The following is a 20,593-nucleotide window of genomic DNA, read 5'->3' as shown; positions in this document are numbered from 1 at the left end:
ATAATATAATTTTTCTGCTTTTTTGTTCTTTATCAGGCAGGCCCGTATCAGGGCAGATTCAACACCAATCTACCGAGTGATTTTATCACGCAGAACAGGTATCACAGTACTCACAAATCCATTATATATTTTTGTTATTTGTGAAATACAAAGTTGACTTTGAGTTTTAAATGATCGACAGCGCCTACGACATAAAATGTTTCCAATAAATTTTTTACCTGCGCAGACTTGCCGTCAATTGTCGGATTGTAAATTTCAATTTACGTTTTTAGGAGTTCTTTTGTTTCAAAACAAAACACCATCTTGATTTTTTGAATTTATGACTGAAAACTAGTTTCGAGATAAAGCGCAAACAAAGATTAAGTACCACAAGATATTGAGCCTGAATTACTATATTTTGCCATCTACAAAAAGCACACTGAGAGGAATGTATATCAAAGAATGTTGATAATGCTGTGATGGATGGGGAAATTTAGGAAACAGTGAAATCAATTTATAGATTATAAGTTAGTATATTACATAAAAATAGATTATGGTGGCCTCCGTGGTGTAGTGGTTCTGAACACATCCTGTGGTCTTGTCCCTTTTACCCTCTCTATGATTATCGAATGGAGCTTCTCGCTATTATCTATGGCCCTGTTATAGGTCTTGTCGGATATACAGATCTGGTGGCTTCCAAAAATAATTTCTAGGCTTTTAAAAAGTTTTGTAATCATTTCGGCGAATTGATCATGTCCAATCAATTTAATCCCAGTCAGTGAAGAATTCACTTCCCTCGTTTCTCAATCCAATGAAGTACATATTGTGTACTTCTGGATTACTTTCTTTCAGCACAAAGATGCTAAGGCTACTAGATTACAGAGAGCTCCTTCAGGCAGATTTTCTCGTTCGGCAACGAGCGAATTTTCCGTGTATGTGGGCACCGCCAAGGAGACTTATGCCCTCAGATGCGGTTTGTGGTGAGCAAGTTGTAGTGGTAAGATGCTTGAGTCACGCATAGATGGTTCCGGGTTCGATTCCCGGTGAGAAGACAACATTTTTTTTGTGAGTTTTCTTAAGCCTGGGTGTTCTGTACAGTTAATCACCATTGTAATTGGGCCTCGTGGGGTGGTATTCTGAATTTTCTCTAACCCTATAGAGTGATTAATTTGTGGATTTAAATTTTTTCCATACATTTACACTTTGCTTCATATCTGGCCACGCTGATGATTAAACGTCAAATGAATATGAGCACATGACATCAAATGTGATGATTTTTATTTGGAACATTATTGCGACCTTAACCATTACCCATACCCACTCTACCCCAACTTGATTTTCATTTATGAGTAAATTATAAGAACGCTAATATTTCTTTTTCGATTTAATAAAAAAATATCAGCACAACTCACCGAAGAGAATTCGTGACGCCACGGGCGGAGTAATTTCAAAATTACATTTTTTTTTCAAAATCGTAGCAATGATAATACCATACATATATTTTTTTTAATTTTGGCTAAATTTGATAATATATTAACAAATAAAATTTAAAAAATACTGAACGTTTATTATATGTTTTTTAATGTGTCCTTACTGGGCCAAACGCAAATTTACTTATGTTTATAGTTTATTTTTTGTTATGTACCGGTAGTTTTATCACACATTTGCCCGAGATCACATTTTAACAGTATTCAGTTAACTAAAGAACTTTAACAGTATTTATGTAATACCTATATAATTTATTAATTTACTTGATCATGAAATATAAAAAAATAATTATAATATTACCATGAATCAAATAATCAGTATACTTAATGTGAATGTAGAGGTAAATAATCTACAATAACTACTTAAGTATAAACAATTATTTTTGACTCCACACATAAATACAATTTTTGAAATTATACTTAATTTATTACTCAGATAAAGTTATGATTCCTCTATACCTTATTTCTATTGTTATCTTTTCATACATTATATAGCAATATACAAATGCAATTTATACTCACATTACATAAAAATAACAAAACTTATTACAAAACAACGTATGTAAACACACAAAAGAATTTGCGTATTCAAATTAAGTTTGATGTTAAAATGGAGATAAAAATGGGTCGAAACACCAAAATGAGATTAAATGAATCCTTGTAAGTTTATTGTGCTGTGACAAAAAGCAATAAATTACTCGAATTCATGGTCACCCAAAAATAAAAGAGAATGTTACATAGATTGTACACATTTATACTGTATCTCTGTGCTTTAGGTCAATTACTTTGGATTCATAGGAAACCATTTCAACAATGTGAAACAACTTTATAATTACGTGGTGTAATAAATTGTACCAACATTTTGATACAATCAAAATTAAAAACAAGTACAGTGCCTTCAAATGTTTAATAGCCCAATGTTAATATGTTCGTGGCTGTAGGTGAACCAAGTAAACAAATAAATTTTGTTTGTGCTAATGGGCACATTAGAATGATTCAGATCAAACTCTTTTGACCCACGGACCTCTTTTCATAGTCGAAACTTGGCCACGGACCCTGGGTGAAAAACTACATAAATGCGTAACAGAAAAATTACAAATTTTACTTTGATGTCCTGAATGGTAAATGGTGACGTAAAAATAAAATATAAATAACACATTTTGTAGAAGAAGTATTTATTGAAATTATAACTTTTGTTTTAACATACAAAAAAAAAAAATTACTCGGATGAACCTGATGTTATAAGTGTATTTATGTCCGGCTTTATGTTTGTGAGTAGCAACTCCCCACAAGCACTAATTTCTAATCTGTTTAATTTTATTGTGATGGGGTTCATAAAGGCACTGAATCCACGTTCTACCAAATAGGATCAATCAACAGCTTTTGTTCAATAACCTATAATGCTGGATATAAAATTGGGATCTGTTTTTGTAACCAGAAATTGTCGTATCCTTGTTTAAACGTCTTAAGTTTAGATGAAAACTTATTGCTACGCACACATTAAGCAGAAGTTATTAAATATTTGAATGGACTGTATTTACTAACTGTTCTGTTTGTTTCCACCTTTGAATGATAAATAATGTAAAAAATAATTATGAGAATAAGACTATCCATACATAGTAGTGCATAGGGCATTGAATAGGCACGCCAACTGCAACATATCTTAATTATTTGTTACAAATGCATTTAGACGCTGGAAATGACAGGACCGAGCAACACGTAGCAACTTTCCAGAAGAGCCAATTAAAGTTTTTTTTTTAATTAAAAAATTCATATATGCATATTATTTTGGCATGATTCCTACATAATAAAAAAAAAAAATGTGATTCTTTATTACATAAAAAAATAATTAAATTGACTGTTCAGTTAAATTGCTAAATGTTGCTCGGCAACTTTTTTATTTCCAGATAAACAATTTTTCATCAGAGTAAGAAAACCTCTTTGAGAACGAACCTAACCTAACCTATCATTATGAAGGAATATGGATGTTCCTTTAGAGGTAGAATGGTAAATTAAAGTCAGACATTTAAAGCTCTTAAGCCCTGTGCCCAGGCTTACAAATTCCCTTCTACGAGGTATTCTCCATTTCTTTTGAAAATATTAGTCAATCGTGAATTCCTAGCTAATTAAACCTAGTAAGTATTTGTCTACAACAATTTGGACATACTTACTTCACATATTTTTGACTCGATTTATACATTCCATTATATGTCAGTCCAAGAAAAGTAATAAGCGAAAATTAATTTATATTTCATTTTAGTCAAAAACCTACTTAATATTTATGCAAAGCACATATATTTACCAAAAACACCTTGTATTTAAAATAGTAAATTAGAATAAAAAATTATGAAATATAAATGCACCTATGTGCTTGCATAATGCATGCATAAATACTGATTAACTATTTAAACGTTGTTAATTTAACGCATGATAAAATTCAACGAGTGATTGGTTACATTATCATATTTCATCTCAGTTGAGAATATGTAATTAATTATAATACATACATAAAGCGATAAAACTGCAGTATGGCTTCGATTTAAAATTATATAAACTCTTATAAATTGTGTAAGTCACTCTCCAAGCACAAGCGTTAGTCTCTTTTTTGGAGAGTTACAGTGATAACATTTACTAGATGTGTAAAAGTAGATATGTATGGATTTTTTTTAAAACATGTACCTTGTATGAAATTTATTAATAAAAAAACAATCGAACCCGCGAAGCTAGGTTCACAACTTTTCCAAATTGGAATGTAAAATGACAGAACTAATGTTGATGTATTACTGAAAGTGGTTTAACGGATAAGTCGCCCACCTGATGTGCAAGGGTTCTGGGTTAGTTTCACAGTAAAGTAAAATAATTCTTACAGTAAAATTATTTTTTAAATGTATATTGTGTAAGAAGTAGAAATAATTAAAATTGTGTTGTGGTCCCGTGGTAGTATTGCGGACTCACGGATCAAAGGTCTGAGGTTCAAACCCCACTATACCACAACTCAATTTCCATTTTTCTAGCACAAGTTAAGACTTTTAGGAAACGGTCTGAAAATTGAATTAGTTTAGTAAATAATATATATATAGTTGGATAATTTATAAAGCGCCATTTTTGTGAAAATCACCTCAAGGGCGCTGTACAATTAATAAATATCCCAGTACGTCTTGCAGCTACAGAGCGCATGGACGGTTGGGATTCTAGTTCCTCGTTTTCAATTAAGATCAATCAAAAATTATAATAGATAGGAGCTAGATTACAGGACGTCTTGCAGCTACAGAGCGCATAGACAGTTAGAAATTTAGCCCCCATTTACACATTTTAAAAAATGACAAATAAATTTAGTGTATTACAAAATAATAATAATATCAATAGTAAAAAGGAGTAAGATTACAACACGCCTTGCTGCTACTAAGCGCATAGACGATTGGAATTCTAGACCCCGTTTACAAAATTAAGGTATTTTAAAGTTGAAATATGAAAGCTAGATAACCAATCATCGTGCAGCTACAAAGCGCATGGATGAGAGGAATTCCAGCAAAGTTAAAACAATATCAATAAATTTATAAAAAATAGAGTATAGTAGTAAATTGGTCAAGTGTTCATACCAAGAAGTAAGCAATAAAAAACTAAATAAATAAAGCAATGTATCAACTCCATGGTTAACAAAGGGAGATAGATGTCCGAAGAGAATCTTTTGTAGACAATATGAACTCAAGTATGTATTTATCTTTTTTATTTAAAAAAAAAAAGGAAAACGTAATCATAGAAAATTACAATAGTAATTGGAGGTGATTTTAGTGAGACGGTTATTTCCTAATTGCATTATTTTCATTTATTATTTAAAAGAACTACTATGTACGCTTCGTGGTCAAATGGTCAGCGCAGGTTCAGTTCCTGACATGTTTGACATTAAATATTTATTTAAACTAGAATATTTCATAGTCCCTGAAACGTAAGATTGATCATCTTACCTTTATGTCACAAAAATGACCAAGATACGCTACGATTGCTGTACCAATTCAGCGTCTATGCACCATAATGAAAAGGAATATGATAGATCACAGGAAATTACAATTAATGAAAATAGTATTTGGAGGTGATTTTTCTAGTGAAAAAGTTATTATTTATTATTAGCTAACATTTTTTCTTACTTAAAAATATCTTATTCAAAAGTAATAACTGCAATATTTACGGTGATTTTTTTTACAACGTTGTGAAATGCTAGTTTCTAAATCGTAATAACAGACAAAACAGTATTTTTAATAATAAATACAACAATAATACTAACCGGGTAGGCGTGTCTCTGCCTGTGACAGGAGTCCTTCTACCAGATTTGGTCTGAACACCATCTTCACGGTCACGGTTCAACTGAATCAAAGGAGTTTTGGATCGTGACCTAGATCTCAAATTAGGAACGGCGGTTTCCTCCATCACGACAAATCAATTCTGCCGACGCAACATAAACAATATCTTAACCTTCCATCTGCCAAATGTCAAAGGCGCACAACTATCCGGATGGAAATGGACTAAAACGCACTTTTCGGCCCGGCCTTCCAAATAGACGAAACCTGTTCAAATGCAAATCACTGACCTCATTACAGTCCACGGTTTTTCGACACAAAAAACATTGCACAACGTTTAATCTATTTGCGGCACTGCCGAATAGCGTCTCCCGCGTACTCTAATAATGCGATTCTAACGACAGTCCACACAGCACAGAAACACTTTCAAACCGCCAAGCACGCGGTTTAAAACCAAACTCGTTTCCTCAGACTAGACGAGCCAATATCTACCGCAATAATACGTAACGACTATTTTGCGTCTAACGGAAATCTCAAAAGGAACTTGTATTGACTTGAATATTCGCGACGACAAAATGACAAAAACCTCGTCAATCGTCAAACCTAAACATAAACTGATGACGTCAGTCTAAAATTCAAAACCAAAAACTAAGGTGGATATTTTATTTTACTGGACAAGTAGGAAACTGCACATCAAAAGGTTTTAAATAAGTAGCGCTGTCCTTGTTTCTCTTTCGAGAAATGCTGTGATAACAATTCAACCATAAAATATTAGAAAGAGATAACAATAATATTATAAAAATGTCGGTTATTGCCATCTCTTGGCTTAAAATTTACAGGAAACGGTAGAATCATTTTGATAAACATTAAATGAATAGATGGCGCTACTAGTATTATTTTGAGAGAAAATTTTATATTTTTAGTCTGTATGATATTGGTTTGGTTAATTCTCGACGCTTCATAGACGTATTTTTTTCTTTTTGGCATTTATTATAATAAAAAATAACGTAAGAGCAATAAACAAATACAATCAAGATGAATAGGGATGCAAATTTTCCAGGGAATACATTATGTTTCGAAAAGATTGCTAAAAAAGCGAAAAAACAAAACAAACAAACCATCACACCGTTTCACGTGAGCAGAGAGATTAAACGCCACATAAAATGTATTTACATAAGGACCTCGCTTCCTCTACATTCAAACAAAGATAGCTCACAAACGTAAAATTAACTCACAGAGCCACATAAATCTTTTATGCGCATGGGTATTATATTATAGCCTAAAATAACAAACAGAAATTTTACAATTACATTTAAAGAATTTATGGTTATTAAAATATAATCTTCTTCTCCAGCCTTAAGCCGTCCACTCCTGAACAAAAGCCTCGTCGACGTGGTTTATTCAGAGGGGGATTATGGCATTTAAACGCCACGCTTGCCAAGCAGATTGGCAAGTTCGGCAGTATTGTGTTCTTTGCCAGAACTGATGTTGATTCTGTCAGAGTTGCTGCCCTTCAGATTTCTTTCTAGCTAATTTGTTCTCAGTTTTGTGACGCTGGAAACTCGTCATTCGTCCTCTCCCTATCTGATATGACACTGATGGTAAAGTTAATGGTATCTATATTGTCCGGGGTTCACGGGGTGTAATACCAATCTAGGACGCTAAAGAGTAGGACTTGTTAGTATAGTGTTGCTGGTGTTATATGCAACATGGGATTTTGTATTAATTTTTAGGCATACTCCATTGGCCAGAGATATGTTTATCAGGAGTGTACTACTACGACCTTACTAACCATTTGAACCCCTAGGCTAATTTTAGAAAAGCAACCAATGATATTTATTTAAACGTAGCTATAACCATCAGTGTTTTTAATATGTATATGCAAATGTTATAAAGTATTTGGCACAAAAAATGTCTCGATAACTTTTTAATATAAAACATACCTACATAATTTATTGATACATTAATGTCAGTAGTTAATAATATATTGTAAAATAATGTTGTTTGAGTTTATATATTGAGGTTATGAAATTTTCTTCTCCACGTTTTGCCGCATTTCGTTATGTAAAAGGAGAGAAGGGAAAAACGGAAAGGGACGCTGCGGTGATTAAATTTACAGCGCATGGCTTTTGGCGGGCTTAAAAACGCGCATGCGCAAACAGTCAATGTGCGCACGCATACTGCGTTCTGTCAAATTTGTTGTTGCCATCCTCATAATGTAAAATACGAATAGCCAAATTTTAGATGACGTAAATTCGACAACAGCCTAAAAAATAAATATTTTCAGTTTTCCATATTTAAATCACGCATATAAAAAACACATCATTCAACAGATGTTTTAGATATTTTTGTGTTTCTTAAATAAATTTTACTTCATATCAAACGTATTTTTTACTACTTATTATACGCATAAATTATTTACGAATTAAGGTACTCTTCAATAAATAATAAATTTTATGTTTTTGCACCGTCTCGTAATAAAGCTTAACAAAATTTATGATTGAAATATTTAAGGCTGTTAATATAATCCATAAAGTTTTTAATAATAATTTTTTTGAAGAGGGGCTGGAAATTATTATTTTCACAAAACATCACTTTTTTTATTGCTGGTTGGCTAACTTTAGAAGGTACTTTACTTTTGAATGGTTTGTAAAAGTAAAAATATTTGCTTCATACGTGAAAAGTAATTGCAAAATAAATTTTGTGCACTTGGGCTTAGATTTAAATATTTAAATTGCGTCGTGGCAAGAGTCATGAGTGCTCCTGACAATATTTGAATTTTGCGCCCCCCAAAACTTATTTTCTAGGAAGAGAAAAAGAAAAGATGACCGTGGGTCGGCATAGTGCGACCCCCTGGCAGCCACTCGCCTGGTTAGCCCTTAGTTGTATCTGAACATTTAACATGTAACGTCCGTCTGTCAAATAAATTTAAATACCGTACTGATGTAAAAATATGTTTCATAAATTTAAATTAATTTGATAATTTTTTGGAAATTTTCTCATAACTTTGCCAATAATAGCGCAATCTTAAGCATTGCACGCTTAATTTGGTGTATTATATAATAAATATTACTAAATAATTATATTGATATTGTTATGAATCGCATTTCAAAATATAATGTTTGACGTTTACAAAGTATAAAAGTATCCAGCATACTGTTAAGATGCTGGCAACACTCTAGACCAGCTGTAGGCCGTATACAAATTAAATTTATATTTATACAGAACGCAGCAGAATAGCGAATTACCTGTCCTCGGCTTTGTTTTTCTCATAACGCACATTTATTTACTTTAAATTTGGTGCCTAATAGCATAGCGATTGTGAAACTTACACTATCGAATAAAATTTGGCATCTAATCGTATCGGTGATCCATCGTAGTCTAAAATAAAGTCCACTTGTGACGCGAAGTTTACGACAAAATTTCACTTTCAAATGTGTGGATAGAATTGAACATTTACAGAAATCGAAGATCTACAACCGTGTTAACTTTTTAGTTTCGCAATAATTGTTTGGACAGGAACTCGCATTGTTCTGTAACCTCGAGATTGCGGAAAGTGAATTGAATTATTTGGTTCTTTACCACAAAGAAAACCTATAAACTTTTGTGTTTTAAATTTTGAATAAGTGCTTTTTAGACGTTCCCGCTATGGTCGGGGACGTTTTTTAGCGGTCTACGCCAGTGGTTTGGTTTTCAGGTAAGAATGTTACTTTAATTCTAATGAGAATGGAGACAGTTTGACAATACATCATTGTATATTGTGTATCGACATCGACGCCCGCATGTCTGGCTAGAGGCATACGAGTCATATCGAGGTTCATTATTATTATTGCAAATGTACCAACTTCTGCAAAACCACTCTGTTACTATAATTGTTTAATATTGTTATACGTATTTGATACACTTTAATTAATTGTTTGATTCTCGTTTAATTATTTATATTTATTAAATTGTTGAATTGGAATATGAATTAATTTGTTTAGTATCTGTATTTACTTAGTTAATACAAAACTACATTAAATTATAACGCTGATTTTCTTATTGACACCACCCACATAAAAACACAATTTCTTGTTTTTCGAAATAGCTTAGGTTATAAGTTAAAGTTGGTTTTATTTTATTGAAAATGCTAACAATAACGACTTTTCGCGATAAATCTCTGGCCTTCGTAAAGTATCAAACGTGTACACAGTGCATACCGTTCACTCCATTTGAATTTTGTTAAAAGATGGATTTGGCACGTTTTGTAAATTCTGTGTATACCTAGTTAGTTTTGTTGGTGGTCCATATTGTTTTTTATGTTCAATAAATAAAAAATGTGGAAATCTCTGGAGCGATTGGACGAGGACAAAACGATTAACAAGTATAATTTTAAAATTCAGTTAGTACTTACCTGCTGCGCAATTTATTATGAGTGGTTATCACTATACAAATTGCTATAGTCCATGAAATAAAGCCCCGGAGTAAATCACAATATAAATATAAAATTTATGTTCGAAAGATATATTGACGGAATTTCGTAAAAATATTTATATTGCTTAAAAATTCGACATATTAATATCGGTTCGTAACAATGCAATGAGATGATAAGAGATTCGACGTCGATATTGCCCCTAATGGCGAATTTTCCAAACGTTTTTTTATTGATATATAACAACAGAGATTAAGAACCTTGTATAAAAGGGAATATAAAAGTCTAGGCACTTACAGGGCTTATGACCTGTCATTGGCTGGTTTAAGTGAGCACTTTTCAAGCTGTGTAACAAACCAGTTCTTGTCTTCAAAAACTTAAGACAAATTCAAAATATTGTTGAAAAAAATATTGGCGGTTACTATGTGAGCAACGGCGACGCCGACGAAGGTAACTTTTATACAAATACATATTAACATTTCGGAAAAGAAAATTCGAGTGCACTTCGTTAGAAAATCTGTTACTTTTTAATCGGGCCTGGAAAACGAACCCGGGACCTCACGTATGATATAAAAATGCCCATCGTAAGTAAAACAAATGATTTCAATAATAAATACTAGGTTTGAGATACAAGTAGGCATAACGCTGAATTTACTCAGTTTTTGGCGGATGTATTTTGTTGCCAGATATAATTTGTAACAGTAGGTGTAGTTTGCAAGGCGCATTAGTTGTCACTGTTAATTATTATATTTTAAATGATTGCCAGAAAAACAGTAAAAGCAGAAAGAAAGCCGCAAAATCTTCGATTATCATCGCTGCTTTTGCCTAAACATTAAACTGCATAATTTAATTTGAAAATCAGGTTGTGGTCCCGTGGCTAGTGTCACGGACTCATGGATCAGAGGACCGAGGTTCGAACACCGCACTATCAGAACATAATTCCAACCAACATCAACGTGATCAAGCTACGACGCTGCATTAATATCATTATTTAATTAATTGGATTAGATTGTTTGCAATGTTTTATTTTTTAAAAATCTTTGTACAAAAATGTACGCACTTCGACAGACTAATTGCTCAAAGCAATATTTTCTATCAATATTTTCCAGTTTGTTAACCATTTCCGAGCCTAAGCGTGGAAAATTTCCGCAAGTTCCTGAGGAGGGTACCAGGAATACTCCAACTAAAACGCTATAAATACGACTTGAAAAAAATGTCATTATGATTGTCATGGTATTTTTTATAAAACTGTTTTACGAGTATAATATTTCAAGTTTTCTGTGAAATTCATAATTTTTTTCATAAAATACTGTTGCGAGAGAATGCTAAAATCACGCAATCCGTTAGCGGAGGCGGAGAGTTGATGGGGGAAATGCAATAATGCATGTAAAATCTCCTATACTAAAAATATAAGATTGCTTATAAGCGTTGACAGTGAGTATGTCATTAAAAATTTATATTCATGTTTATGTTTTGTATCTTCTTCAATATTATTACATAAGTTGTTTTTTTAATTTGTTTTTGTAAAATATATTTATAAATGTGCTTATTTAATAAATATACAGAGTGTTCTTTAAACCCTGTCACATCCGAAACCACGGTGATCAGTGTGAGCAAGAAGACATATTGGCACATTAAAATAAATTTTTAAAACCACTAAAATCTTTAAAAATAAAATATTAAAAAAACAAATGGTTGCTTACGAGGGGGGAAGGGGAGTCTGATTCAACATCAACCGCGCGACCGCGCCCCCCTCACTTCTCCCCTGCAGAAGTTAGTAACCATTTGTTTTTTTTTAATATATTTTTTTTTTAAATTTACTTTGTTTTAAATATTTTTTTTAATAAGCTAATATGTCTTCTTGCCCATACTGATCATCCTGGTTTTGGATGTGACAGGGTTTAAAGAACATCCTATATATGTATATATTATTTTTATTTTTTATTTCTATTTTTTTCGTTTTATTTACTTATGTTATTTATTATTTTTCCATATATTATTTGCAGTTTCTGAATTGCTAACATTTCTTAAATTTTAAATTAATTTAATTCTATTACTGGGTTATTTTAATGTGTACACTTGATTAATAACTTACATAGCTGTGGAAAATGATTATTGACTGTTTTTACAATTTAAGTTCCAATGTACCCTTATCTTCAATGTGAATCATATGTAAAAACTGTTGTTTTTTCCCAAATAAATAAATAAAATCTCACGCCTGAAATCCGGATTCTTGTGGTTATTGCTGGAATTAGGCGACCAAATAGCAAGAAGCACACGTGCGAACTGACCAACATATCAAATATTAGATATTAAACTGTAGAGCGATGAATTGTAATTTTTGCTGTTTGCACGGGGGAAAAGAAAAGACATACATAAATAATTATTGAAAGACTCCGACAGAAAAATATTTTTTATAAGTTTGATACATTCTTGACATTATGAGGTAGGATTATGCAAAAAATTCAATCAATATGATAAATAACAAAATAATCTTGAAAGGAATATACTTCTGAGGGGTCCTAGATATATCCCTTAGGCCATGATGAGTTTATAATTTAGTATTATATTTATTTATAATGAAATAATTTATTTGGGAGCCCACAGGTAACTTCCTAAAGCTGTCACCGTACCGCGTCATATGGCGACTGCAACCTTGTTATGTCGTGTCAACCAATTAGAAATAATTTAAGTAATCACCACACCGATTGATAATGACCTCTATTACCAAATTGGCAGCATTGCCAACCCTACCGATTTTTCAGTAATCTACTACTTTTATATAAATCTATCGAATCCGACGGGTCGGACAATGCCCGACGAATTCGGTAATTCTTTTGGTTTGAATTGGGAACGTCGCTGAAATCTGATGGATACTAAAAAAATCTAGACGACCGACCAACAATCAACACCTACTTTTTCCGGTGGAAAATTAAAATTACAGTAGAACTCCGTTTATTCGAACTCTAGTTTTTTTATATTTTTTTATTTATTTAACTTTTTGTACATAATGCTAATTGTACATTGGCGGGCTTATTGCCAAATGGCAATTTCTTCCAACCAACCAATAAAATAAAAGTTTCATTTTTATAATTCAAGTTGAAAACATATTCAAGATATCTAAAAATATTTGAAGCACTACTTTTGTGGTTATTCATTATAATAATATAAATAAAACAACTTTATTTTTAACCACAATTTTTTTTTTCCTTTCCAATAATAACAATATTTCTTTTAGTATAAATAAATAAACAATAAATAGATAAACCATATTTCTTTTAGTCCTCTCCTGTCTAGCTTCGAAAATATTGACATCAAATTACCACCCTTGTGAGAAAAAAAGACTTGATTTATTGGGTCCACGTGTAGTATTTAGTGAAAATGATAAAAATAAAATAGGAATTAATTCATTAGTTACGTAAACCTTGACGAAGAAACTTGTTTGCTTTGAAACCGGTCGGTGGAAGAAAAAAAAAGTGGTTTAAAACATAGTTGTTTTATTAGAAATAAATGTATTTGTGTATAAATTACCTCAAATCAATACCATTACTCAATGGAAAAATGAGGAAAGAGGAAAGGAGGAGAGATTAAGGAAGAGAAAGGAGATGTTTCTTCAGACGTGATTTAAACAGAGATACTGTAGTAACATCTTTGATGGTGGATGAGAGATGATTCCACATTCGAGCGGCATGGAGACAATATGAGTTAGAGAAGAAGGAAGAATTGCGGATGGGTATAGAGAGCTTTGAGAATTAGAACGAAGAGGTAAACTATGAACTGATGAGCGTTAAAATTTTTCACGCAGGTATATAGCAGCGTTAGGACTATGAAGTACATTGAACAGAAGTGAGAGGGAGTGATAGTCTCTCCGCTCTCCGCTGTCTAATTTAGCCATCCGGATCGCCAAATATCAGGATCGTTATCAGGAAATAAAAAATAAAAGAGTGTTGTAATATCAAACAAAAAAGCCGCGGCGGCCGACTCGTTTCTTCATCAAAGTAATTAACTTTTTAGGGCCCCGATTACAATGGGAAGTTAACATTTATCTTCAATTTTATCTACAAAGTAAAATTAAGTTTTCTGTATGAAAAGCAAAATATGCATACAATTTTTTCTTCTAAAGATGTTCAATTATAAGTTACCGACGAAGATACTTTAAATGTGCGTGCAAATATACTCATTTTTGTACAAAAATATCGGGTTTTCTTTATAGACAGTCGACGATAAGTCTGTTAAATTTCCATTATAATCGGGACCTTGGTCATGTTTAAGTAAGTTTTTATGTGATAACGTCCGACACTCATTAATCCGGATAGTTGGTGTTTTACTGTACTTCAAATTTCCAACCCTTTCCTCCCGTCAGCGATCTATCGATTTTTGTGTTTGGCTACTGAATTTAATTACAGTGACATTAGACATAAATGTAAATTCGTAAAAAGCGATACATTTATCTAATTTTAGTCACTTTAAAAAAAACAGTTCAAAGCTAATTTTAACAAGATATGGCGGAATTATGTATATAATACCCCGCCATCTTGTTTATCTAAACTCAGGCATATTATGTAGGTACATACAAATATGTAGCCTGTTTTGCGAAAAGGCAGCCTGGAAATTTAGTTCCATGTAAGCAATATTATGAAGTACAGAGGGTGCCCACTTTATAATGCCCAGGACAATTTTTCAAGTATTAATTATTTGTGAACAACTTTAGTTTGATCAACCATACTATAATTATTACAATACAGAGTGATATTCTCTCTGCTTACCCTAACGGAGAAACAATGTGTTGGTTTGTTGGTTTGTTTGTTTGTTTGTTTGTTTAGTGTATCTCCAAACCCTGCGCTCACATTCATAGTTTCATATTGAACGCTAGATATTAGTTACACTGCATGGATGAATCTCACTCACATAATAAAGGTTTCAGCTCATTTACCTCACAAAAGTCGACAGATGGAAGAGTTGAAGAAATGTGGATGTTTAAACATGGGCAGAATGGTGAATGTTACACAGTGTGTAAAGTGGCCACTTAAACCAGCCAATGACAGGTCATAAGCCCTGTAAATGCCTAGACATCCATATTCCCTTTTCAATAATGTTTTTCTTCTCTGTCGAAATAAATTAAAATAGGATAGAATCCATTAGTTAAGTATACCTCGATAAAGAGACTTATGTAGCTTTGTAACTGGTCAGTAGAAAAAATAAAAATAAGTAGTTAAAAACATAGTAGTTTTATATTTATTTTATTAAATATATTTTTATCAGGTTTTTTGTTTTTCTTTTCACCCATTTAAGCAATGCCAATGTGTCATATATTTAGTTTCGTTTAAAAACGCTACGTTTTATAAAGAAAATCTCGAGTGTCATAAAAGAAATAGTAAACATGACACGGCGGCGTAAGTGTGTCATACAGCCATCAAGCGGGTAAATCTTAAATCTAGAATAATTTATTTTAAAAATAATTTATTATGTATACGTGACTAAAAAATCTGTTTTTTTTTTGTTATGACTATTTTTTTCCCGAATGTGCAATAACAATATACCTAATGATAGCAAAGAACTAAAATTTCGGAGTCACGTAAATGAAATTAGTGAAGTACCCCCACGAAAAAACAAAAAATAATTATTAGTATAATAAAGTGAGCACCCTATGTGTACATGGGTAACACAGTACATACTAATTTATACAATGGTATGTTTTCGTTTTAATATCGCTCTATTTACGATAATGTTAAATATGATAACCTATATCAAACAGTGAAAGCACTCTCTCCACATACCCAAATTCGTTTTGAAGACCGTAGGTCTTCATATAAATAAAATAAAAATCCGTAAATTAATAACATTCAGAATACCACCCCTTTCTACTTTTTTGAGTTACGACTCTATTTTATCGGATGTGCGATATGTTATTTTCCTATATCGAACAATATAATTGTTATAATTGTCAGTGTGTAATAAGTTTATGTTCCTTTAATTATGTTTATTTTATTTTATCAAAATTTTGAATTGGTCAACTATATTACGAAAATCCCTCTCCTCCACTCTCTTTCCTCATCCCTTAACCTTCTTACGAGCTCTTTTTTTTCTGTCTTATATAATATATTATTTTTCTTTTTACTGTGTAACATGTTCTCTCATTATATTTGTGAAAAACTTTAACTGGATGTATGTACTTTTTTTAATATTTTGTATTCTTATATAACAACTGTTGTTTTTCCTTAATAAATAAAAATAAAATAAATGTTAGTTAAGAATTACATAGTATTATGTACAATATATACGGGAAGGTAATTTTCGCCAGTTGACGATAATATGGTCAGTATTAAACATAATAACAATGACTTAGGTATAAACTGACGTAGTCGAATCTAAGCAGGGTGACTTTATAACTTAAACAAGAACACAAAAATTAAACCATAAAGACAATATATATAGGACGGACAATATGAACAGTGTTAAAGTAAGGGTCTTAGAACAGGGGTAACAGTAATTTAATTGCCATAGTAATATTCTGGGCTGCTGGGTTGCTTTTTGTATTGGGCAAATAAATCGATTACTCGCTGCTCAAAGTTTCATCCTTCAAGTCATCTTCTAAACGCTCATTATAAATTACAAAACTATCTCCGTTATTATCTGGGCCTTGATTATGATAGGAAGATAAAGGCGTCATACCTTCACCTTGACGGTATAGTTGAAGATAAATTCTTTCTAGCGATTACGAAGATTCACTACCGACCCCCCCCCACCTTCATGTTTTGAGTAGGTACATCAATATGAATCAATGGGAAGCGTACGTCGCGGTACACATATTATATCTACGCACTAAAATGACATATCTTCAGTATGACGTTATAGTTAAAGATAAAATTCTCCCGACCGATTACGAAGGCACACTACCGATCCCCCCCTCCATCAAGTTTTGATGTAAGTCGGTTTGTACCGACGGGTCTAGTGTTCAGATGAAAATAAAAGCAGGTCCAAATTATTATTTTCATAAAACCACCAACATATTGTAGTATATGTTGTTAAAACAGCATTAATGTATCTTTGGGTGTACCACAGGGTGTTCACCTTGCTCCTTTGCTTTTCAATCTATTCATCAATGATCTAAAAAATGTTTTTCTTACTTCATCAATTTGGCTGTTTGCTGATGACACTAAAATTCTCAAACAGATTGACACCCCTTGCGATTGTTCACTTTTACAATCTGATCTACTATCTTTTGGCACTTGGTGCTTATACAATAATCTACATCTCAACTTAAGTAAGTGCAAGGTTATGACATTTTTTCGACTGGAAAATCCAATCATATACGACTACTCACTGAACAATGAAATATTATCATCTGTGTCTAGTATACGTGATTTGGGTATTATACTTGACACTAAACTTTCTTTTACAATTCATATTGAACATGTTATCAATAAATCCTTAAAACTCCTTGGATTTATTAACAGAAGCACAACTGACTTCAAAAATATCAATACCCTTAAAGCTCTCTTCTGTTCCCTAGTTCGCCCGCACCTAGAGTATTCCTCTGTTATCTGGTCTCCATATTATGGTGTTTACATCAAGAATATTGAATCAGTTCAACATCGATTTTTGAGAAAGATAGGCTGGAGGTTGGGCTTATCCAGAGACCAATATACGTATAATGAGTTAGAAACTACCTTAAATATATCTTCTCTTCAAGACCGTCGAAATAAATTCGACCTTCTAGTCCTATTTAAAATTCTCAACTCACTCTTTGATGCGCCTGAACTACTGAGCTCAATAAAATTAAATATCCCAATTAGAAACCTCAGTCAAAACTTACTCTTTCATACCGATAACCATAGAATGGTTTTCATTCCCCTATGCTCAGAATTCTTAGGTCTGCCAACAAACATACCAGTCTTGATTTTTTTGATGAAACCTATTTTTCTATATTGACACAATGCCCACTCGATCTTCTGCAGCGCCCCCTAAATACTAAAAATTTAAAAACGCCTCACCCGAACTACAAAACGCCCACCAAGGGGTGCTGGCGCCCCGGTTAAGAATCACTGGACTGTAAAAGTACGTTTTAAAATAAATTTTTCAAATTGTCAACCATATTGGGAATTGAAATTGAGACCTTATGCATGGTAGGCAACGCGACCATTACATAAAATGTTAAATAATTTCTAATGTATAAAATATTTAAAAAAATAAAAAAATAATCAAAATCAAATAATTCATACAGAATACAAAATATATTTTATGTCCACAGGAATAAATCCAGGTTTGAATGGATTAATAAATAATGTTCATAATGCTTTCCTCGTTTGCATAAATATACATATATATATACTATATACGTGTATCGCCAAAAGCATTTTGCTACATGTTTGCTGGGTTCTCTTATGTGCCTAAGTATCATAATATTTCGCATATTAATACAGTACCCCACACACATTCCATACTTCACACAAATATGTGAAATTCCGACATGGATAGTGTACCAACCTTCTTTGTTAATTGCTAAAATAAACATATATGAAATAATGCGTTTTTTATTAAATAAGCTTGATCAACAAAACTCGCAAGAAATTAAACGGTTATTTATTATAATATTCAACGGGAGTAGTTTTTTTTAATATTATAATTAATACAGTATTGTGCTAATTAATGGAATAAAATTCCTTGTAATCATAAAATACGTTTTTTATTAATATTTTGAGTTACAGGTAACGTACAATCATTTTTTTTTATTTAATAGGAAATATGTCCTCATTTTGCTTTTATAACAGCCTGAACACGTTTTGGCATGGAATCAATTAAACTTCGGCAATTTTCTTTTATTTTGTCATCTCAGAACCACATCTGCATAACAGCTTCTATCATATTTATCTTGGTGGTGCAGTCCAATTTTTGTATCCTAGATTTACAAATCGCCTACAAATTTTGTATAGGTTTAAGTTTAGATGAATTTCCAGGCCAGTCTAAAAGAGTTATCTTATCATTGAAATACTTAAGCATAAACATCGATACGTGACAAGGAACTGAGTCTTGTTGAAATACAGCCCCATCATTAGGACAACATTTACTCAGTTCTGTACTAAAGTGCTGCTCCAATAGAGCTTTATACTTTAGGCTATTATTTTTATTGGTATCAAAGATCCGGTCCCCATATACGAAAAGCGGCCCCAAAACATCTTCTTCACAGGATATTTTACCATTTGATCAATATGAGCCACAGTAAATTTTTCATCCCCACTTTTTCTAACAAATTTTGTGCGATATCCCTGCATGAGAAAGTAGGTCTCATCTGAAAACAGCACCTTCCTCGAGTCTTCTACGGTCTATTTGATATATTTTCTACCCCAAATGAGCCTTTGCTTTATCATATGTGCCGTCAGGAGTTGTTTCTTCTGCGGTCGAATTGCTTTTCTTCCAGATTCAATGAGTCTTCTTCGTTCTATTGAGTCATGTATCATCACCCCAGTGGCTGCCATATCTCTATGAAGTTCGTAACTGGTTTTTCTGGGGTTAGACTTACTATTTATGATTAAAGATATTTCATCTTGGACACTAGTTTTCCGGTTTCTTCAAAATTTCCCAATTCTCTTTGCTTCAACTGACCCTGTTTCTCTTTTCTGCTTAATAATCTTACTGACTGCTCCCTGACTCACAAACCATCTCCTTCTGAGTCATAGATGTATGTTCACTTAGGGTTATAATCTTTTCCGTTTTCCTCGGCGTGATGACTATAATTTAAACCAACTCAAAAACACTGTTTAAATGCAAGCAATTTATAAAATTAGTCTTTTATTCAGAAAATAGTACAGTAAAATATTAGTAAAATAGTGAAAAAAACAACAGATAGTACACCAACAAACACCAATATGCGCTCCCAAAGGATTAATGAACTATAAGTCATTATTTTTGCCGCTAAACAAATCTCAATTTGACATTATGAGTGTTGCTATACGTAAAATATAACAAAAATTACTCTTATTCCATTAATTCGCACAATACTGTGTCTAAACAAATACGAAAAAATATTTTGAGTATGGAAAAAAGTATTGACAATGACGAAGGGTTTTGAAATTTTTAACTTCAGAAATATTCAATTGCTTGATACATATTCAATAAACAGAGAAAATTATAAGGATACGTAAAAATAAAAATAAGGGAACAATAAAAACATTTTCTCTTTGTCCAGGCGGATAAAAATACAGTTCTGTGTGCGAAATAAAACCAGAACCCGGGAGGAGTGTTTTCGACTCGATCGAAAGCTGCCCTCGGATAAAAATACTGACTAATAAAAGATTAGTCCGCCTTGTTGTGTAGTGGTTGGCGCGATCACATACCATTTTTGAGGTCCTAGGTTTAATTCCTGGCAGGGTGGACGTAAAAAACTTTAAGCGTAAGACTGACCTCCTTACCTTCTTTACGCA

At 32.4% G+C, this 20,593-nt stretch overlaps 2 protein-coding genes across 4 annotated transcripts in view; one reads left to right on the top strand and one right to left on the bottom strand.

The window, feature by feature from the left end:
• LOC148277224 (klaroid protein-like) overlaps positions 1-6,404 on the bottom strand; it is a 39,050-nt gene extending 32,646 nt beyond the window's left edge. For both annotated transcript variants that reach the window (XM_088233151.1, XM_088233153.1), the window contains exon 1: positions 5,749-6,404. In XM_088233151.1, coding sequence (XP_088089277.1) covers positions 5,749-5,891 — 143 coding nt within the window. In that variant the 5' untranslated portion in view covers positions 5,892-6,404. The remainder of the gene's footprint in view (positions 1-5,748) is intronic.
• A 2,557-nt stretch (positions 6,405-8,961) lies between these two features.
• Positions 8,962-20,593, top strand: part of LOC148277223 (monocarboxylate transporter 12-like) — a 130,475-nt gene continuing 118,843 nt past the window's right edge. For both annotated transcript variants that reach the window (XM_088233177.1, XM_088233180.1), the window contains exon 1: positions 8,962-9,458. The gene's annotated coding sequence lies outside the window, so the exon portion shown is untranslated. The remainder of the gene's footprint in view (positions 9,459-20,593) is intronic.

Source organism: Micrasema longulum, unplaced genomic scaffold (assembly GCF_059751315.1).
Source record: "Micrasema longulum isolate JH-2025_06_02 unplaced genomic scaffold, ASM5975131v1 h1tg001067l, whole genome shotgun sequence".
In the NCBI taxonomy this organism is placed as follows: Eukaryota; Metazoa; Arthropoda; class Insecta; order Trichoptera; family Brachycentridae; genus Micrasema; species Micrasema longulum.
The sequence above is the reverse complement of the archived record's forward strand: the minus strand, read 5'-3'. Positions and strand labels throughout refer to the sequence as shown.